The sequence below is a fragment of the Triticum urartu genome, chromosome 1, assembly GCF_003073215.2.
Source record: "Triticum urartu cultivar G1812 chromosome 1, Tu2.1, whole genome shotgun sequence".
Lineage (NCBI taxonomy): Eukaryota > Viridiplantae > Streptophyta > Magnoliopsida > Poales > Poaceae > Triticum > Triticum urartu.
Window position 1 is genome coordinate 43,421,422 of NC_053022.1, and position 22,862 is coordinate 43,444,283.

The 22,862-nt window shown below is 44.7% G+C and overlaps 2 protein-coding genes across 2 annotated transcripts; one reads left to right on the forward strand and one right to left on the reverse strand.

Moving 5' to 3' along the window:
• Nucleotides 1-17,242: 17,242 nt before the first annotated feature.
• LOC125545673 (putative nuclease HARBI1) lies at nt 17,243-19,788 on the reverse strand. Its single transcript, XM_048709698.1, has 3 exons — nt 19,579-19,788; nt 18,509-19,002; nt 17,243-18,417 (listed from the first exon to the last, which is right to left on the reverse strand). The coding sequence occupies exons 2-3, from the start codon at nt 18,986-18,988 to the stop codon at nt 17,734-17,736; spliced, it is 1,164 nt and encodes a 387-aa protein (XP_048565655.1). The 5' UTR covers nt 18,989-19,002; nt 19,579-19,788; the 3' UTR covers nt 17,243-17,733.
• Nucleotides 19,789-20,258: 470 nt separating this feature from the next.
• On the forward strand, nt 20,259-22,283 carry LOC125545682 (pentatricopeptide repeat-containing protein At1g09900-like). Its single transcript, XM_048709708.1, has one exon. The coding sequence runs from the start codon at nt 20,351-20,353 to the stop codon at nt 22,016-22,018; it is 1,668 nt and encodes a 555-aa protein (XP_048565665.1). The 5' UTR covers nt 20,259-20,350; the 3' UTR covers nt 22,019-22,283.
• Nucleotides 22,284-22,862: the final 579 nt, after the last annotated feature.

Here is a 22,862-nt window from a genome sequence, read left to right on the forward strand (position 1 = left end):
TTGATCATAAATCCACAATTCATCGGTCTCAACAAACACACCGCAAAAGAAGATTACAATGAATATATCTCCACAAGGGAGGGGGAACATTGTATTGAGATCCAAAAAGAGAGAAGAGCCATCTAGCTAATAACTACGGACCCGAAGGTCTGAGGTAAACTACTCACACATCATCGGAGAGGCTATGGTGTTGATGTAGAAGCCCTCCGTGATTGATGCCCCCTCCGGCGAAGCTCCGGAAATGGCCACAAGATGGGATCTCACGGGTACAGAAGGTTGCGGTGGTGGAATTAGGTTTTTGGCTCCGTATCTGGTAGTTTTGGGGTACATAGGTATATATAGGAGGAAGAAGTACGTCGGTGGAGCAACATGCGCCCCACGAGGGTGGAGGGCGCGCCTGGGGGGGTAGGCGCGCCCCCCTACCTCGTGCCTTCCTGGTTGCTTTCTTGACGTAGGGTCCAAGTCCTTCAGATCACGTTCATTCCGAAAATCACATTCCCGAAGGTTTCATTCCATTTGGACTCCGTTTGATATTCTTTTTCTGCGAAACTCTGAAGTAGGAAGAAAAACAGCAATTCTGGGCTGGGCCTCTGGTTAATAGGTTAGTCCCAAAAATAATATAAAATTGTATAATAAAGCCCAATAATGTCCAAAACAGAATATAATATAGCATGGAACAATCAAAAATTATAGATACGTTGGAGACGTATCACACATGCAGCATCATCGACGTCCAATAACTCCATCGCCATTTCATAACTTTCAATCCACGTTTCAGGGGGTGAGTCAGCTGTGTAGTTGGGCACTTTACAAGGACCCTTGAAATCCTTGGGTACACGTACGTTACGTAGAGCCGGTACTAAACATGGTACTCCCAAGGATCTGGAAGTCACGCCTAACTCCACCGAAGTTATCGGATAAACCGGAGACGGTTGACGAGTCTCGTTCTGACCCACCAGCTCAGCCTCGCGACGTGCTCTATCATGATTCATCAGAGCCTGAGTATTATGGGGAGGGTCATGTCCACGGGGCGGGTTACGATGCTACTCGCTGCTTGACAACGTCGGGGAGTCCATGTGTCTGCTATAACTCCGGCTTGGGCGAGGGGTTGAATGGACCCTCTCACGACTGTAAGAATAAGCTTCCTACTGCACCAATGATGTCTGAAGAAGTTATCTAGCCCTCCGTGTTTCAACCGCAGCTGGAGACTCGCCCTCAACTGGGAGAGCCGCCAATCGCGCGTCGCGGCAATCATGTTATCCAAAGGGTTAGAGTAATGACTCGGCGGTGTCGGCACATGATGTGGCATATTATTCTGACGAGGTAGATCTGTCGTGCGCGGTTGAGCCGGCGCTCCAGTCCCAGCCACAGTTACTGCCCGGTTTACCCCCGGCGGGTCATTGGTCCCTACACCAGGTGTGTTGAAGAGATTTCTTGCCTCATAAAACGGAGGCAGACGACTTCGGTGCCTTCTCCTCAAAACTTCATTTGACGCGTTCTGATCCAACGAGATCCGGAAGGAATCGACCTGGATTCTTTGCGCCTGAGCCTCCTAGGCGGTTCTTTCCGCAGTCATCCTTGCGTCCTCTACTGCGAGATCCTCCTTGGCTTGAGCTATCTCATCTCGCAAGTTTTCAACTTCCACCTTATGCCGAGCTTGATTTGCCGGGTTAACCTCTATTGTCAACAATGTTGTCAAAGTGTCTAGTAAATTGGATAGGACCTGAGCCGACGGGCGCACGGGGCCTCCTGGCCCGGCCGCCGTCGTTGCTGCTGACCCGGAAACCATTGCTGCTGCAGTTGAAGAATTCTGTATTGGTTGTGTACCGGCCATAAAAATCGCGACCTGGTTCGGCGGCTCATAGGAGTCCAAAATACTGTCGCCTTCGAAACAGCCCCCAATCCTGCCATCATGCAGTTGATTGATACGTCTCCAATGTATCTATAATTTTTGATTGCTCCATGCTATATTATCTACTATTTTGGACATTATTGGGCTTTATTATCCACATTTATATTATTTTTGGGACTAACCTATTAACCGGAGGCCCAGCCCAGAATTGTTGTTTTTGCCTGTTTTAGGGTTTCGAAGAAAAAGAATATCAAACGGACTCCAAACGGAATGAAACCTTCGGGAACGTGATTTTCTCAACGAACAAGACCCAGGAGACTTGGACCCTACGTCAAGACACAAAAGAGGAGGCCACGAGGTAGGGGGGCGCGCCTACCCCCACCCCCCCAGGCGCGCCCTCCACCCTCGTGGGCCCCCTGTTGCTCCACTGACGTACTCCTTCCTCCTATATATACCTACATACCCCCAAACGATCAGATACGGAGCCAAACCCCTAATTCCACCGCCACAACTTTCTGTATCCACAAGATCCCATCTTGGGGCCTGTTCCGGAGCTCCGCCGGAGGGGGCATCGATCACAGAGGGCTTCTACATCAACACCATAGCCCTTCCGATGAAGTGTGAGTAGTTCACCTCAGACCTACGGGTCCATAGTTAGTAGCTAGATGGCTTCTTCTCGCTTTTTGGATCTCAATACAATGTTCTCCCCATCTCTTGTGGAGATCTATTCGATGTAATCTTCTTTTTGTGGTGTGTTTGTTGAGACCGATGAATTGTGGGTTTATGATCAAGTCTATCTATGAACAATATTTGAATCTTCTCTTAATTCTTTTATGTATGATTGGTTATCTTTGCAAGTCTCTTCGAATTATCAGTTTGGTTTGGCCTACTAGATTGATTTTTCTTGCAATGGGAGAAGTGCTTAGCTTTGGGTTCAATCTTGCGGTGTCCTTTCCCAGTGACAGTAGGGGCAGCAAGGCACGTATTGTATTGTTGCCATCGAGGATAACAAGATGGGGTTTTCATCATATTGCATGAGTTTATCCCTCTACATCATGTCATCTTGCTTAAGGCATTACTCTGTTTTCATTAACTTAATACTCTAGATGCATGCTAGATAGCGGTCGATGAGTGGAGTAATAGTAGTAGATGTAGGCAGGAGTCGGTCTACTTGTCTCGGACGTGATGCCTATATACATGATCATACCTAGATATTCTCATAACTATGCTCAATTCTATCAATTGCTCAACAGTAATCTGTTCACCCACCGTAGAATACTTATGCTCTTGAGAGAAGCCACTAGTGAAACCTATGGCCCCCGGGTCTATCTTCATCATATTAATCTCCTACTACTTAGTTATTTCCTTCGCTTTTTACTTTGCTTTTATTTTACTTTGCATATTTATCACAAAAATACCAAAAACATTATCTTATCATATCTATCAGGTCTCACTCTCGTAAGTGGCCGTGTAGGGATTGACAACCCCTTATCGCGTTGGTTGCGAGGATTTATTTGTTTTGTGCAGGTGCGAGGGACTCGCTCATAGCCTCCTACTGGATTGATACCTTGGTTCTCAAAAACTGAGGGAAATACTTACGCTACTTTGCTGCATCATCCTTCCTCTTCGGGGAAAACCAACGCAGTGCTCAAGAGGCAGCAAGAAGGATTTGTGGCGCCGTTGCCGGGGAAGTCTACGCAAAAGTCAATATACCAAGTACCCATGACATACCCTTATCTCCTGCATTACATTATTTGCCATTTGCCTCTCGTTTTCCTCTCCCCCAATTCACCCTTGCTATTTTATTCGCCCTCTCTCGCTATCCTCCCTCTCTTTCTCTATTTGCCTCTTTCTGCCTGCTTGCTTTTTGTTTGCTTGTGTGTTAGTTTGTTTGTTTGTCGTTATGGCTAGTCCCTTATCTTCTCCGTTGTCCCCTGAGTTCGAAATCTTTCACTTCAAACAAAGACTAGGAGAAAACTTAAAAGATGCCTGGTTGAGAATAATGGAGTCTTATTGTAATTGTACCTCTGAAATAAACCTGAGAATTTTGCTTCAGAATTTTTATGTTGGATTAAATATGTCTCATAGACAACTCTTGGATTGTGTTGCCAAAGGCAATTTTATTGAAATCGATCCCCGTATTGCGCTTGAAATTATAGAAGGTATAGTGGGAACACTACCTCAACAAAAGGGACCTCATCCTACTCAGGAAGAGACGCAAGTTTTTGAAAAGAATTGTGAAGTTACTAAAATTTTACAGAAGTCTCTTGAACCTCTTAAGAACATTGGTGGAAATATTCACCGCATGAATATGTTGATTACCCTTTGTAATAAGCGGTTGGATTCGTTAGATCTAAAAATTTCAGAATATGAAGGGAAACGTAAAGAACCTCCTGGATTCTAGCTTGATTCCGCTAAAAAGTTGAAAACTAAAGATGGCAATACCTAGATTTATCCTTGCTTGTTATGCCTAGCTAGGGGCGTTAAACAATAGCGCTTGTTGGGAGGCAACCCAGTTTTATCTTTATTCCTTGCTTTTTGCTCCTGTTTAGTAATAAATAATTTATCTAGCCTCTGTTTTGGTTGTGTTTTTTGTGTTCAGTTAGTGTTTGTGCCAAGTAGAACCGTTGGGAAGACTTGGGGAAAGTCTTGTTACACTTGCTGTAAAAAACAGAAACTTTAGCGCTCACGAGAACTGCTGCCATTTTTATTTGGAAAGTGATATTTAGTTAATTCTTTTTGCAGATGATTAATAGATAAATTACTCACGTCCAGAAATTTATTTTAGAATTTTTGGGGTTCCATATCTTGCGCTAGATACAGATTACTACAGACTGTTCTGTTTTTGACAGATTCTGTTTTTCGTGTGTTGTTTGCTTATTTTGATGAATCTATGGCTAGTAAAATAGTTTATAAACCATAGAGAAGTTGGAATACAGTAGGTTTAACACCAATATAAATAAATAATGAGTTGATTACAGCACCTTGAAGTGGTCTTTTGTTTTCTTTCGCTAACGGAGCTCACGAGATTTTCTACTTTGAGTTTTGTGTTGTGAAGTTTTCAAGTTTTGGGTAAAGATTTGATGGATTATGGAACAAGGAGTGGCAAGAGCCTAAGCTTGGGGATGCCCATGTCACCCCCAAGATAATATAAGAACACCTAAAAGCCAAAGCTTGGGGATGCCCCGGAAGGCATCCCCTCTTTCGTCTACTTCTATCGGTAACTTTACTTGGAGCTATATTTTTATTCGCCACATGATATGTGTTTTGCTTGGAGCGTCTTGTATGATTTGAGTCTTTAATTTTAGTTTACCACAATCATCCTTGATGTACACACCTTTTGAGAGAGCCATACATGATTTGGAATTTGTTAGAATACTCTATGTGCTTCGCTTATATCTTTTGAGTTATATAGTTTTGCTCTAGTACTTCACTTATATCTTTTAGAGCATGGTGGTGGATTTGTTTTATAGAAACTATTGATCTCTCATGATTCACTTAGATTATTTTGAGAGTCTTAAATAGCATGGTAATTTACTTAAAATCCTATTATGCTAGGTATTCAAGATTAGTAAAATTTTCTTATGGGTGTTTTGAATACTAAGAGAAGTTTGATGCTTGATGATTGTTTTGAGATATGGAGGTAATAATATCAAAGTCGTGCTAGTTGAGTAGTTTGAAATTGAGAAATGCTTGTGTTGAAGTTTGCAAGTCCCGTAGCATGCACGTATGGTAAACGTTATGTAACAAATTTGAAACATGAGGTGTTATTTGATTGTCTTCCTTATGAGTGGCGGTCGGGGACGAGCGATGGTCTTCTCCTACCAATCTATCCCCCTAGGAGCATGCGCGTAGTGCCAAGGTTTTTGATGACTTGTAGATTTTTGCAATAAGTATGTGAGTTATTTATGACTAATGTTGAGTCCATGGATTATACGCACTCTCACCCTTCCATCCTTGCTAGCCTCTTCGGTACCGTGCGTTGCCCTTTCTCACATTGAGAGTTGGCGCAAACTTCGCCGGTGCATCCAAACCCCGTGATATGATACGCTCTTTCACACATAAACCTCCTTATATCTTCCTCAAAACAGCCACCATACCTACCTATTATGGCATTTCCATAGCCATTCCGAGATATATTGCCATGCAACTTTCCACCATTCCGTTTATCATGACACATTCATCATTGTCATATTGCTTGGCATGATCATGTAGTTGACATAGTATTTGTGGCAAAGCCACCGTTCATAATTCTTTCATACATGTCACTCTTGGTTCATTGCATATCCCGGTACACCGCCGGAGGCATTCATATAGAGTCATCTTTTGTTCTAGTATCGAGTTGTAATCATTGAGTTGTAAATAAATAGAAGTGTGATGATCATCATTCTCTAGAGCATTGTCCCAAGTGAGGAATTATAAAAAAATAGAAAGGTCAAATAAAAAAAGGAGAAAGGCCAAATAAAAAAGTGAGAGAAAAAGAGAGAAGGGACAATGTTACTATCCTTTGCCACACTTGTGCTTCAAAGTAGCACCGTAATCTTCATGATAGAGAGTCTCTTGTTTTGTCACTTTCATATACTAGTGGGAATTTTCATTATAGAACTTGGCTTGTATATTCCAACAATGGGACTCCTCAAGTGCCCTAGGTCTTCGTGAGCAAGCAAGTTGGATGCACACCCACTTAGTTTCTTTTGTTGAGCTTTCATACATTTATAGCTCTAGTGCATCCGTTGCATGGCAATCCCTACTCCTTGCATTAACATCAATCGGTGGGCATCTCCATAGCCCAAGTATTAGCCTCGTTGATGTGAGACTTTCTCTTTTTTGTCTTCTCCACATAACCCCCTCATTATATTCTATTCCACCCATAATGTTATGTCCATGGCTCGCGCTCATATATTGCGTGAAAGTTTATAGGTTTGAGATTACCAAAGTATGAAACAATTGCTTGGCTTGTCATCGGGGTTGTGCATGATAAGAGCATCCTTGTGTGATGAAAATGGAGCATGACTAAACTATATGATTTTGTAGGGATGAACTTTCTTTGGCCATGTTATTTTGAGAAGACATAATTGCTTTGTTAGTATGCTTGAAGTATTATTATTTTTATGTCAATATGAACTTTTGTCTTGAATCTTTTGGTTCTGAATATTCATACCACAATTAAGAAGAATTACATTAAAATTATGCCAAGTAGCACTCCGCATCAAAAATTCTGTTTTTATCATTTACCTACTCGAGGACGAGCAGAAATTAAACTTGGGGATGCTTGATACGTCCCCAACGTATCTATAATTTTTGATTGCTCCATGCTATATTATCTACTGTTTTGGACATTATTGGGCTTTATTATCCACTTTTATATTATTTTTGCGACTAACCTATTAACCGGAGGCCCAACCCAGAATTGTTGTTTTTTGCCTGTTTTAGGGTTTCGAAGAAAAGGAATATCAAACGGAGTCCAAACGGAATGAAACCTTCGGGAACGTGATTTTCTCAATGAACAAGACCCAGGAGACTTGGACCCTACGTCAAGACACAAAATAGGAGGCCACGAGGTAGGGGGCGCGCCTACCCCCCCCAGGCGCGCCCTCCACCCTCCGTGGCCCCCTGTTGCTCCACCGCGTACTCCTTCCTCCTATATATACCTACGTACCCCCAAACGATCAGATACAGAGCCAAAACCCTAATTCCACCACCGCAACTTTCTGTATCCACGAGATCCCATCTTGGGGCCTGTTCCAGAGCTCCGCCGGAGGGGGCATCGATCACGGAGGGCTTCTACATCAACACCATAGCCCTTCCGATGAAGTGTGAGTAGTTCACCTCAGACCTACGGGTCCATAGTTAGTAGCTAGATGGCTTCTTCTCTCTTTTTGGATCTCAATACAATGTTCTCCCCCTCTCTTGTGGAGATCTATTCGATGTAATCTTCTTTTTGCGGTGTGTTTGTTGAGACCGATGAATTGTGGGTTTATGATCAAGTCTATCTATGAACAATATTTGAATCTTCTCTGAATTCTTTTATGTATGATTGGTTATCTTTGCAAGTCTCCCCCCCCCCCCCCAGGCGCGCCCTCCACCCTCGTGGGCCCCCTGTTGCTCCACTGACGTACTCCTTCCTCCTATATATACCTACATACCCCCAAACGATCAGATACGGAGCCAAACCCCTAATTCCACCGCCACAACTTTCTGTATCCACAAGATCCCATCTTGGGGCCTGTTCCGGAGCTCCGCCGGAGGGGGCATCGATCACAGAGGGCTTCTACATCAACACCATAGCCCTTCCGATGAAGTGTGAGTAGTTCACCTCAGACCTACGGGTCCATAGTTAGTAGCTAGATGGCTTCTTCTCGCTTTTTGGATCTCAATACAATGTTCTCCCCATCTCTTGTGGAGATCTATTCGATGTAATCTTCTTTTTGTGGTGTGTTTGTTGAGACCGATGAATTGTGGGTTTATGATCAAGTCTATCTATGAACAATATTTGAATCTTCTCTTAATTCTTTTATGTATGATTGGTTATCTTTGCAAGTCTCTTTGAATTATCAGTTTGGTTTGGCCCTACTAGATTGATCTTTCTTGCAATGGGAGAAGTGCTTAGCTTTGGGTTCAATCTTGCGGTGTCCTTTCCCAGTGACAGTAGGGGCAGCAAGGCATGTATTGTATTGTTGCCATCGAGGATAACAAGATGGGGTTTTCATCATATTGCATGAGTTTATCCCTCTACATCATGTCATCTTGCTTAAGGCGTTACTCTGTTTTCATTAACTTAATACTCTAGATGCATGCTAGATAGCGGTCGATGAGTGGAGTAATAGTAGTAGATGCAGGCAGGAGTCGGTCTACTTGTCTCGGACGTGATGCCTATATACATGATCATACCTAGATATTCTCATAAATATGCTCAATTATGTCAATTGCTCAACAGTAATTTGTTCACCCACCATAGAATACTTATGCTCTTGAGAGAAGCCACTAGTGAAACCTATGGCCCCTGGGTCTATCTTCATCATATTAATCTCCTACTACTTAGTTATTTCCTTTGCTTTTTACTTTGCTTTTATTTTACTTTGCATCTTTATCACAAAAATACCAAAAATATTATCTTATCATATCTATCAGATCTCACTCTCGTATGTGGCCGTGTAGGGATTGACAACCCCTTATCGCGTTGGTTGCGAGGATTTATTTGTTTTGTATAGGTGTGAGGGACTCGCGCGTAGCCTCCTACTGGATTGATACCTTGGTTCTCAAAAACTGAGGGAAATACTTACGCTACTTTGCTGCATCATCCCTTCCTCTTCGGGAAAACCAACGCAGTGCTCAAGAGGTAGCATTGATACAGTGAAGTAGTCTCGCCTGCGGACGACTCACCATCAGAATAGATGGCCGTCTCACCGCTAGATGTAGATCCTTCCTCAAATTCTGCTCCATGGATGAATCCCACGAAGGCACGTTTCATGGCGGGCCGAACTCGGGCGGGTCTCGCACGCTGAGCCGTCTCGATGATGCCGGTGCAGATGTCCGGCTTAGGGCCCGGCTCGCCGATTTTGCCGATGAAGACGTGGATTCCGCCGAAGGGGGGCCGGTACCTGTACTCAATTGAGTCGGCCTCGGGGCCCTAGCCTGCATCGTCGATGTAGAGCTTGCCGTGACGACTCTTGGTCATCCGGCCCACAGCGTATCCCTTGATCCCTTCGAAGTTGCCCTTCAAGAACTCAAAACCACTGTGCATTGGCTCCACGGTGGGCCCCAACTGTCATGGAATTGTCATGGCAGATGTCCTAGTGTGAGGACTTAGTCGTGGAGCCATTGCACTAGGTTAGCTTAAAGGGGTTAAACGGGACAAAGGATATAGGAGTTTATACTAGTTCAGCCCCTTGCGGTGAAGGTAAAGGCCTACTCCAGTTGAGGTGGTATTACTTATGTCTCGATTACCAGGGAGCGAATATGCCTGACCTAGCTTTCAATCTGTTGTCTCTTGCCCTAAACCGCCGCTAGGTCGTCCCTTTATATACACATGTTGACGCCCACCGGTTTTACAGAGTCCCGGCTAGTTCATATAACGTGTCCGGCTCGATGACCAAATACACATGCCTTACAATACAGGTTATACATATATGGCGGTTTACGCTTATGGGCTTTAAGCCGCCTCTGGGCCTTGTGCCTTTTAACGAGTCTTCATAGTGAACCGCCATCTTTAGCGCCTTTATGGGCTTTGTCTTGATAGACCGCCGTGGCTGAACCCGGCCCCTCCTAGGCGGGTTAACCTAATAGTTACATCCCCAACATTAGGCCCCAGGTTGATTTGAATTTGTTCATTTCAATCTTCAACACTTAGGGAAAAAATCCTTCTTCATTTGTTCTTCACAAGATGTTGTAACCCGCCATGACGTCATCCTCTGGAATGACGGAAACCCACCATGACATCATCAGCCATTAATTTCGTACGAGACACAACATATCTTAACGGATCTTTATCTTTAATTGACCACCCCGAAAATCAAAGCGCCGAAAAGGCTGGATAATCATCTTTTAGCCTCCTCGTTTCTTGCGCCCGCCTACTGACCCTTTCCTTATAAATAGGCCCCGACAGCCCATCCATTCTCCCCCTTCTTTCCTTCTCGTCTTCCTCCTCTCTCCGCGACGCCTCTGCACATATGAGCACTGCCGCCGCCGCGAAGCTCATCGTCGTCCTCGACCTCGGCCGTTGCATCACCCTGAACGGGACCAGAGAAAAACTGCAGCACCTCTCCATTGCTCAGCGGTTCCGGTGAGTACCTTATCTTCTCCACCGTAGATCTTCATTACGGTTTCTTCAGTTCTCATGAGTTCATCATCGTTCTTCATCACGCTTCTATTTAATCCTTACTTGGATCCAAAACTGGCCTTTGAAATATGCAAAACATGTTTCTATCCTTTGCCTTAATCACTGAGCATGCCCTTTAGCCGCAGAAATCTTACCAATGCGTTAGTTCCTCCACTGCTGCAATATTTAGGTTTTAATTTATTTTCCTTTTTCGCACAGTGCTAGATCCAAATACCTTGCTCTAGTCTGTAAAACCTGTTTATTTAACACTTAGCAGATTTCCCACTTTGACATATACCAATCTAATCATGGTGGCTTACATCACCGGTTCTCAATAGCCATATGTCATTAGGCCCCATTTAAGCCGCCATTCGGAGTATATGCTGCAGTTTTTTACTTCTGACTTTAATGAATCAACTTAACATGGCAAAAAAATTCTTTTCTTTAAGCTTTTCTCTTCACAATGCCGCCAAAGACAACCACTTCATGCAACTGGGTCAAGTCCATTGTTACCGAAGACACTCTCAAAGATTTTGTCAAAGTCGAGTACTTGCCAGCAAAGAATGTTATGCATTATCGTGCCCCCAATCTTGGTGAAGAAAGATCTCAACCAAAGGATAGTGAGGTCATTGTTTTCACTGACCACATGAACCGGGGCTTCTCACCGCCCGGCTCTAAATTTTTCCGAGATGTTCTGAACTTCTTTCAACTCCATCCGCAAGACATTAGACCCAATTCCGTGTCAAACATTTGCAACTTTCAAGTCTTCTGCGAAGTATACCTTCAAGAGGAGCCCAGTGTTGAACTTTTCAAAGAATATTTTTATTTGAACCACCAAAACGAGTTCACAAACAAACCCAGTTTGGAACTTGGCGCAATCTCAATTCAACGAAGAAGATATGCTATCTTCCCCTATGCTTGCTTGCCGAGTCATCCCAAGGATTAGAACCAAACATGGTTTTATTGCAAAGATACCTCTCCGGCTGACGAGAATCCCTTGCTGGGTTATCGTGTCGAGCGCCTGGACCCAAAACATCTTCTTCCTGAAAAACTTACCGCTGCTGAACGTGCAAAGCTTGCCCCCAGCACTGCAAAGGTTAAAGCTCTACTGGGAAATGGGTTAACTGGCATTGATTTGGTTCGGTGCTGGGTTTCCTAGCAAATCATACCCTTGAGCCGTCGGCCCGACTTAATGTGTACTTACACTGGTGGTATAAAAGATCCACTGCACCATGGCCCTGTGCGCTTAACTAACAAGGCAATCACCGAAATGACCAAGTCCCTTCTGAATGAAGATCTAGAAGATTGTAGCAAAGTGGGTCTGAACCCTTTATGCAAACTTAACCCGCCACCAGATGTGAGACTCTATTTTTTTTACCTTTACCTCATCATTTAAACGCTTTATTAACTCAAGTTTGATGAATTTTCACAGGCTGATTCTGATTTTTGGAAGAAGAAGTACGACCATGAAGCTGCCAAGAAGGCCAGGGCTGCCAAGAAAACCACTAAGAAAAACAAGAAGAAATCAAGCGCCTCCAGCATGTTTGAACTGGATGAAAACTCTGAGTCAGAGGTAGCCCTTGACTCCCTTGGCTCCTTTTTCAATCACCTTATTGACACTGACTATGCTCAGGATGACACGGGGGCCAGCCAAGCAGCTGAAGAAGAGGTAACTATTATTTCGTCCGACTCATAGCCTTTGCCAAGACAGAAAATTTGACGGGAAACCCGGAAAGTAAGCTTTTCGCACCCCTTAGCTCATTTGGATCCTCACTTTCTTTTGAAGCAACAGCAGCACGAGAGTCGGTGACAAACTCGGACCAGCGGAGGTGAAGAGTTATCGTCCGGTTTACCGAATACTCCAGCTCCACGAAAATGGCAAAATGAGGTCTTTCCAAACTTAACTCTTTTTACCCCTTGGCGGGTCTTATTCATCAGCCACTTTCCTTTCGATTCAAATTATCAGGAGATTTCTCGCCCTTCTTCCGGTGATTCAGCCCAAACTCAGCTGTCGGGTTTCAAGACTGCCCCTGGGTAACATCCCTTTTGTTTTCCATCTCCTTATGCTCTTATACTTGTACTGATCTCTCATGAACCGTGCAGTGGAAAAGCAAAACCTATCAAGAAGGCAAAGGTGACAAACGGTTTAAGATCCTAAAATCCCTGAACCGGAGCAGCAAATCCCAAACTCGGACATTGCTGAAAAACAACCAGAAGAACCTGCCCATGAGGCCCCACCAGAGATTCCTGACCCTTCCGGTGACCAGTCAGTACTCAATCCTTTGAATGCTGGATCATCAAGCCCAGTTAAACCGTCGGAGACACATACCGACAATGTTACGATTACTAGCACTGGCTTTCCAAAACCGGGAAATCCAACTATTTTGGCCAAACACTCCGCTAAACAGGAGTTTATTGAAAAGCGGAAAGTGAGATTTGATGTTGCTCACTATTCTCACTTGAGCAGCAGTGAAGTACTGTCTGGCTACCTCAACCAAGTACATACCAGCCGAGATCTTGAAATTGATATGGTGAAGCAAATGCATCGAAAATATGAGGTATGAATTCCGGCTTAAGTACAGTATGCATATCCTGTCAGCCCCCAAGCCTACTGTGTATAATAGAATTGAATATGCGGTAGACTTTAGAATAGCAATGAGTATAAAGCATCTTTGAGAAAAATCCTTCAAAAAACCATCTTTCACTTAGACCGGATTTTAATGATCAACATTGCATCTGTAGCCCTCAAGGGCCGGTTTAATCAGCATGAATGAACCGTACTTATTAGTGTTTAAAGATCAGAACTTACTCATGTAGCCCCCATGAGCCGTATGTGGTTGTTCGTGGCACTGGCGGGTCATCATAAAGTATTAGCAAAGTATGAGCAAATATGCATTAGCCCCCAAGTCCGAAGTATTGTCGCTTGCAAAGTGCTTGGGACTTAGTCATATAAACCGCGGTAGGAAGAACTCTTCAGTATGAGCAAATATGCATTAGCCCCCCAAGTGCCAAGTGTTGTTGCTTGCAAAAGGCTTGGGACTTATACTCCTGTAACCCGGGCATAAATGTGTTTGTAACTCTGTGTTTGTACAGGAAGCCACTGCTGAACTACAATCACAACTGGCTGATGCAAAAACCCAGCTGAAGATTCAAGAATCTGAGACCCGGAAAGCCGATTTAAAATTCAAGTTTAGCCTGGAGGAGATGGAAAAACTGAAGGCCGGTTTTCATGCTGAAAGAAACTCCTGGGCCGAAGAGAAAACCGCTCTAACGCAGCGTGCCAAAAAGGCTGAGGCTGATCTGGAAAAGGTGACCACTGAGCTAACCAGCTTAAACGCCGGGTGTCTCAGATGGTTTCTGCTATCTTTGGTAAGTCGTCGTGTGACCATTGAGATTGAATTTCTTCCGTGATGGTATAAACCGCCACTGATTACTTCCACGATTGCTACACAGGTCCAAGGAGTAGTAATCTACCATGGCTGAGTAACGACCAGATAGGGATCCATGCAGTTGCTCTGTAGACGACCTGCAAAATAATTGTAATGGATTGTCTATTAATGCACACATCCCAACTCAAATATGTGTTGTAATTTGAGGCTCTAGTCCATCCAACCACATCCCAAATAAGTTGTAATACTATTCGGAGGAGTAATGTTAAAGACCACATGTACCTTACACCATAAAAGCTTGGCTAGTGGGCATTTGAGAAAAAGGTGTTTCATAGTTTCATCATGATTGCAAAAGCAGCATGTTTACTACACTCCCATCTGCATTTTGCCAAGTTATCCATAGTCAGAATCACTTGTGTGCAAGCCACATAATTTTTTATTTTTAAAGACACTTTAATCTTCCAAATATAAAGCGATTTTGGGATTTAACCAGAGTCTATTAAATCTAGATACATGGACTTCACCCAGAAAACTCCTGCCATCGACAGTTTCCACTGAAGCGTATCAGCCTCATCAGAATGGTTAACCTCCATCAACCTGCACACAAGATGTAGCCATATGTCCCCTATCAGGGACCTTCGGAACTGAATGTATAGAGGAACCAACCCTAATATTGTAGGAGTACTAATAAAATACAACCGCCTCAAGCTACACGTAGTCACGGTTTTGATGGGTAAATTAGCAACTTTTTATTAGTTTATTTAATCCATGATGAATAAATCATGATGATGCTTGGAATAAAAGTATGAAGCTCGTACCGATATCTAAACAACCATGTACCAAACATAGAACCAAAACATCTATGAACACAATAAATACGACTACCACATGAACAGAGTAAATAGGGATGGTAAGATCATGCTCTCCAATAGGCTAGGGTAAAGCTGCCTCTGCAGCCTTCTTCTTGGCGGCGGCGGCGGCGATAGCCATGGGGCCGATGTCGGGGAAGTAGTCGACACCAAGACGATGACAAACAAGGAGCAGTCGCGCAGAGACGCTCTCCAAAAACCTTATCGCCGGTCTCTCGGTGCAGGATCGCAAAAGGCAGGGTTCTGAAGGCCTGCTTTCCTGAACGGCCGTGCACACGGTTGACGGAATGACACCACCGAAAGCATCAACCGTGAGAGAAATAGCATAATGATGGCTAGGGTTGTGTGCGAGTAGGGACCGAGAGTGTCGACTGGATTTGAGAGCCGAGATTTGAGATTGTAGCTACCTCGCACAATATATGAGGGGCGTGTCCGGATGCGTCCGTGGACATATAAGGGGACGGATTTGCCAAATCCGACTGTAACAACGAGTGATGTGCTGGTAGAACGAGGAAGTCGACCTAGAATGAGACGTGCTTGAGTACCCACTGGAACAATCGAGGTTTTGAGCCGTTATTAGCGAAGAATATTTATATTATGAGCTCAAATGGTTTGAATTCAAAATTTGTTTAATTTTTTGGACAGTAAAATGCCGAGAGTTTTGAGATTTTTTGAATACCGGATCTTCTGGCAGCTAGCCGAAAGAACAAAGTTGAGGAAGAAAAAGCATTTGTGGTGATGGAAATTCGAGTGCATGCGGAAGTAATGCTTGGTTACGTTTTTGCTACTCCAGAATACGCAGCAATCTACTCCTACTTACTAGCATAGCATTATATTTCCCAAGTCAAAGAAAAAAAAAGTAGCATTACATTTTCACTCATCAAGACATTGATTGGTCTGGTAATAAAGAAAAAGGAATTACTTTTATTTTACTAGTGCAAGGTTGGTTCGCTGCATGGTCAAAAGCAGTTTAGAGGCTTCTGCCACCCTTGCAACCGAGGATACCCATCCTAGCATCAACCTGAGATGAGCACACATGGAAACCGGGCCTGTTTGGTCTGCATTCTGCTGTACTCCAGAAGGGTCAAAAGTAGTACTGTACCTGCAAGGATCAAAAGCTACATTTCTTTGGGGAAAACAAGAAAGAGAAGATAGGATTATCGTACCACAGAGACTCCAGAAGGGTTTGGTTGGGGTTTAGGGGGAGGCCATGAGAAGAGAGATGGCATGTGCCAAAATGCAATCTTGTGGGGTAGTTGTTTTCTTTTACAGAAAGAAAGAGAAAAAGTTTGTTTTCTTTATGGAGTGTCTTTTTCGCATTGGTAGTACAATGCAGATGCCTCTTTTGCTGCCTCTGTTTTTGTCAGTTGGGGCCTTGTACTATGATGAACATGCCATTCACTTTGAGTTTGGAAACAGAAGATTGCTTTCTTATGATCAAGTACTCCTACTCATGTTACCCCATCAGATTATAATCCAGAATGTGCAGTCAATTTTTTTTTGAAAAAAATTGCACTTTTTTAGCATGATATTAGTCACATGGAACTGATACAGTCGACTGAAATCCACCATCAAAATACTGTTTTTACCATGAAAGATTTCGCTGTTGGCTGGTGGCATGCAGCCGTACTTGTTGGGGATTGACACGAGACCATACTGGCCCCTTTCATAAACCTATGCTAAATCATTTTGAGCCTGTTGCCTATAAATATTCTACTACTAGAAAACTTACGATGTGATGTCGGTGTCTTCCATTAATTCAGGCCAGGGTACTTCTACTCTCTTTTCCATGCGTCGTATTTACACTTTGCACAGTCAAAAGCAAACCTATTCATGACGGACAATGCCTGCGGATGAGCACCAGGCATAGTTTCTCCCTGCATATTCATGACCAGTTATTGACTAACTGAAGTTGGTTTAGCACTACTGCAAAGTCCAGGATTTGGTAGTCAGTTTTTAGTAGGGAATTTGCTATCCGTTATCCTGGGCAGGCATTGCCAAGTCTACAAAATCTAACTACCGAAACAGCCGCACCGTCGCTGTCATTATTGCAAACTGAACCTGGAACAGGCTCAACCATACCAGCCGAATGCAACTGGTAACATTTCAAGCCGTCTCTGTGAGTAAAGGCAAAATCTCGGAAGCTCGCCAAAGTCTGACGACAAAATCAATAGAAATGAACTTCACCACAAAAAATGATGTGTTTAAGTACGGCTCAGGGGGCCTCATATATTGACGAGGGAGCAATGCGAACCACTGTATATAGCTGACATGGTCTCAACTCTACTTCAGGAATACACAACTTTGCACTGATTATTGCAGGCCAATCTTGTATTGCGCATTTCTTAGGTAGAGGCAGGCAAGTGCCAAGTTTGGTAGAGCTTGTGTTCAGAAAAATAAGAAAAATAGAAGAGCAACCGGAATACACTGATCGATGATAAGAATTGCAAAGAAAGTAGGGGTCAACATAAACTTTGCTGCTGATACATGTCTTGAAGCCTAAGCAACAAAAGCAGAGTCAGACCAGGCAGTCAAAACCCGCATTAACACGTCCAATCCCAACTTTACTACAAATCTTGGAGTCTTGATTCAGAGGAAAGAAGAAGAAAAAATCTACCAGTACGAAGCATTCTTCAAACGAGAAGCATCATGAGACATCGAAATTGAGGATTGTTTTCCATTGATTTGATTCTTCCTTCAGGCTGCCCACTTCTCTTGTGTCAGTCTAGGCAAACCCCAAAGGCTTTAGAGGACTAGTACATCCTTTCCTCTTTTTTACCTTCGGTGCGTAAGAAATATGAAAAATCACATATTTATTACGTAATCTGCCCACATCCTCTTTGCAATATCGTCTCTTAAAGCACCGCCCGTGTCACACTGATTGTTGAGTGCTGAAACAACATGGCCATGTGCGCCATTCCCACTTTCACGGGTATCGATTGGGATTGTTTGGTTAACTGAGGGTCCTTCAGCATCTTCTTGCCTCTGAATTATGTTATGCAACACCACTGCCGCTGCTGGAATTTTCAGTTGAGTCTCTAACCGGTATGATGTCGCAACCTTTAAAACTGGAAATCTCATCTTTAATAGACCTATAGCATCTTTTATATGGCCATGCAGTTGTGCATGGCGAAGGTTGAACAACTCCTTGTAGTCTCTTGCTGGGCAACTTCTCTGCTCCTGCTCTTCGATATGGTAAGGGATCCCGCTATAAGGAGCAAGAAAAGAAGGAGTGTTCGGATAACCCCCATCTACCAAATAATATTTGCCTCTTGGAACTTGAAATCCAGATTCTATGGCAGAATGCAAGACCTCTGCATCAGGTGCAGAGCCTTCCCAGCCAGAGGACACATGGACAAAATTGAGATCAAAATCACAAGCAAGCATAACATTTTGAGTGATGGATCCTTCTCTATTTCGATATGGAGCCGCTTCCCTATCTGATATTGTCAACGGGACATGAATTCCATCGATTGCTCCTATACAGTTCTGCAAGAGAAAACATCTACTAAGTAATTGAGATGTAACAGAAAAGCATACAAGTTACGAAACTAGGCAACCTTAAGTTACACACACTTACCTCAAAGTATGGCCCGAAATGCGGATCAGATAATATTTTCCAATGAGTCTTAGTTCCAGGATGCTTCACAAAGTCACCTTTCAGTGAGACGATCGCATCAAAGCATGCCTTGATATGTCTATGGATGGTCTCTCTGCTGCGCTCAAATCTATCACTTAGTTGGTCAAAATTAGCGTTTCGTGAGAGCATGTACACAAACATGCCGATCTGCTCTTCCACAGAAACACCTCTTGTATTCCGCAGGAGATGTTTTGACCTAACATACTGTGAAAATTCACGGAGAACATGAGGTTCAATCCAAAGTTTCGGATAGCCCTGACCTCGTTCGTCTTCAAGAACTTCGCATATCCATTCTGCGCCACTGCGATATCGTGTACGTTTTGCCTCGTACCCAGCAGAAGCCAGATATAAAGCTGGCAAAATGAGTAGCATCATCTCATCATCTTCTTCCTCCGAGTCACTGAGATCTTCAGGATCCATTTTGCCAAAAATCACTAGCATTCAGAAAGATTAAATTTCAAATGAAGAACCGGGAAGCAAATATATATATGTCTGCAAAAAGTTCAAAGGAGGTGCTGGACAATAACAATCAAGAAGTAGAGGGAAAAGTAGGATGAATATTAATGTTAGCTTGACCAAGGAATTTCCCACAGCAATAAGTTACTTCATTCGTCATTGAGGAATAGAAGGATTTATCGGTAACTGCTTAAGAAAAAGAGCTGGCAGCTCATATTTGGGTCTCAAGAATCTTTCCCGTACATTTTGTTTCATTGTTTGATGGTATAAACCATGGTTCCTGCACGTTTGTGCACTACTAACAACACCATGTGATAAATATGTAACATATGATGCAGCAGATGAGTTACACATATCAGGAAAAATCCATCTAACCGGAAGTGCATCGAATAATAGATCCCCCATGTAATTAGCGAATGTTACCAACATATGAGCCATAAGTAACAACAGGCTAACGGCCGCATCAAACATTAGTAACACTAGTCCTCCAAACTAGAAAAACACACTCTATCTCTATCTGTATTAGAGCGGATTGGGGAGGCATCGGGCGCTACCTGAGGATTGGCGACGGAGCAGAGGCTGCCCAAGCCGTCGCCGGCAAGCAGGGAGGGCGCAGGGTACGAGGCGGACAGAGGGCAAGGGCGCGTGGATACGGGGACCGGGAGGGGGGGATTCACATCCGGCGAAGCCACCGGCCACCGCAGATGAGCGCCGTCGGTCAGCGAGGAAAGAGAAACTGGACTGTCGTTGAAGAACTTGTCGTTCTGGGGCGCCGGGCCACCTTTACACATGGGCCTCATCTACGCGCAGCCCAACCGACATTTCTTACCAGCATTGTTCAGTCTCGTTTGTAGCCCTTTTTCGAAGCAAGTCAACTGACTTCACTCCATACTGCTCAAAAAACAAAATTCACTCCATACGAAGATACCGTTCATTCAAGTTTTCATTGGGCGCATTTAGCATGCCTCAAATTCATTCTCCCTTTTAATTACACTTTTTTTGTATAAATTTCGCACGGGGAACTTTTATAGGAGAAGTTTGAATTCGTTCTATTCGGATCAATCTTGGTTCAAAATGGTTTAATAATTGCCTACATAATTTGGGCAGCCTTTGATATTTATTTTAAGCAAAGGGCTGCCTTTTCTTTTTGGGTATATCCTTTGCTGCTTTTTTTTGAGAAATGGAAGCCCAATTACGTTAGCGAAAATGAGGCCTGCACAGCCGACGGGCTTTCGTAGTCTCGTAGAAAAAAACTCCGAGGCTCCAAGGTCTCCACGCCTCCACCGCCCCACTCACAACCTTATCGTCGCCGCGGCACGAGCAAAGATGGCGCCGCCGGCAGCAGCGCCGCCTCCCGCCATGTCCGCCCTCCCCACCTTCGCCTCCTCGCACCCATACCCTTCCCTCCCCACGCCCAAAACCGCCGCCCCCAAACCACGCCTCACCCTGGCCTATGCCGGCGCCGCCGCGGCTCCCAATGCCGTCCCCCACCGCAGCGCCGCCGCCTCCAACGACCGCCTGCGAGGGCTGGTCCGCCGCGGCGACCTCGAGGGGGCCCTCCGGCTCGTCGAGTCCATGGCGGGCCTCGACCCTTCCGCGGCCGCCGCCGCACCGGGGCCCTGCGCCGCGCTCATCAAGAAGCTGTGCGCGTCCGGGCGCACCGCGGAGGCCCGGCGCGTGCTGGCCGCCTGCGAGCCCGACGTCATGGCCTACAACGCCATGGTCGCCGGGTACTGCGTCACGGGGCAGCTCGACAACGCGCGCCGGCTCGTCGCGGCGATGCCCATGGAGCCCGACGCCTACACCTACAACACCCTCATCCGCGGCCTGTGCGGGCGCGGCAGGACCGACAATGCCCTCGCGGTGCTCGACGATATGCTCCGCCGTGGGTGCGTCCCCGACGTGGTCACCTACACCATCCTGCTCGAGGCCACCTGCAAGAGGAGCGGGTACAAGCAGGCCATGAAGCTGCTCGACGAGATGCGCGACAAGGGGTGCGCCCCGGACATAATCACCTACAACGTCGTCGTCAACGGCATTTGCCAGGAAGGGCGGGTCGATGACGCCATGGAGTTCTTGAAGAGCCTGCCATCCAACGGATGCGAGCCGAACACCGTCAGCTACAACATTGTGTTGAAGGGCTTGTGTACCGCGGAGCGGTGGGAGGACGCCGAGAAGCTCATGGCTGAGATGAGTCGCAAGGGGTGCCCCCCAAATGTGGTGACATTCAACATGCTCATCAGCTTTTTGTGCCGGAGAGGATTGGTCGAGCCTGCGATGGAGATTCTTGATCAGATCCCAAAGTACGGGTGCACGCCCAATTCGTTGAGCTACAACCCGATACTTCACGCGTTCTGCAAGCAAAAGAAGATGGATAGAGCCATGGCGTTTGTGGAACTGATGGTGTCCAGCGGCTGTTACCCCGACATCGTCTCATACAACACTCTTCTTACCGCGCTGTGTCGCGGTGGGGAGGTTGATGCCGCTGTTGAGTTGCTTCATCAACTCAAGGACAAAGGCTGCACCCCTGTCTTGATTAGCTACAACACCGTCATCGATGGCCTTACCAAAGCCGGCAAGACAGAGGAAGCTTTAGAGCTGCTGAATGAAATGGTAACCAAAGGGCTCCAGCCGGATATAATCACTTACTCGACAATATCTTCTGGCCTTTGTCGGGAAGACAGAATCGAAGAAGCGATCAAAGCATTTTGTAAAGTGCAAGACATGGGCATAAGGCCCAACACTGTGCTGTACAACGCGATACTTCTTGGGCTTTGCAAAAGGCGTGAAACACATAGTGCTATCGATCTGTTTACCTACATGGTATCAAATGGCTGCATGCCAAACGAATCGACTTACACTATATTGATTGAAGGCTTGGCTTATGAAGGCCTGGTCAAGGAGGCACGGGAAATGCTGGCTGAGTTGTGCTCCAGAGGGGTGGTGAGTAAGACTTTGGTAAATAAGGGAGCCATTCGGTTACTTGATGCTTGATGGAACTATGCATACTTAAAAAGGTTGACCAGACCAGTAGGAGTGTGTGGATCCAGGAGTATGTTCTTGTGCATCTTAGGCAGTACGTAGAGATACTAAATTGTTCTTAATGATGTCTTATTCGACGCTGTGTTCTTCTGAACATGTGAGTGTCCTTTCTTAATGTGAAGCGCACAGCCTCCTCCAGTTCAACTTGCTAGAAACTTGTACAGGATTATTCTCTCTTATTTAATGTACTCAATAGGGAGCTATCCTATTTTGTTTCTGTAGAACTGTTCTGACCGGAAAATAGTTTTCTGTTTTCTTAGATTACACGGACTAAAGAAAGGAATGCGTTGACACTCAATTCTGATTCAAACTACTTATTCTGCTTTCTCAGCTGAGTTCGCAATAAAAACCAAGACAAATCCAATGTTTATGCTATTTTCCCAGATAATCTTAAGACACCTAAAGTTTGCCTATCTGCTGCAACTATCCACTAAGCTTTTTGGTTATGCAAAGTTTATACTTTTATCATTCATCATTGTACCATGTATGAATATAACACCTGCATTTACTACTCTGGTCATTGTGGTGATGTTCAGGTTCAGTTATATATTCTATTCAAAGTTTCCAGCAAAACATTAGAAACTTCAGTTGGCAAATTGCGCTGTTCATAGTGTTGGGTCCATGCAGTTTGTGCTTTCCCAGCTTGCATAAAAAGGTGATTTCATAGGTGACGAAGCATTGGCCGGTCAGAGTGACAGAGTAGATAATACTTATGTACCGTACTAAACTTGTGGAGAGTTTTCAACACTACTTCTGTTCTTACATTTCTATACTGAATATTTGAGTCCGAGTTCTG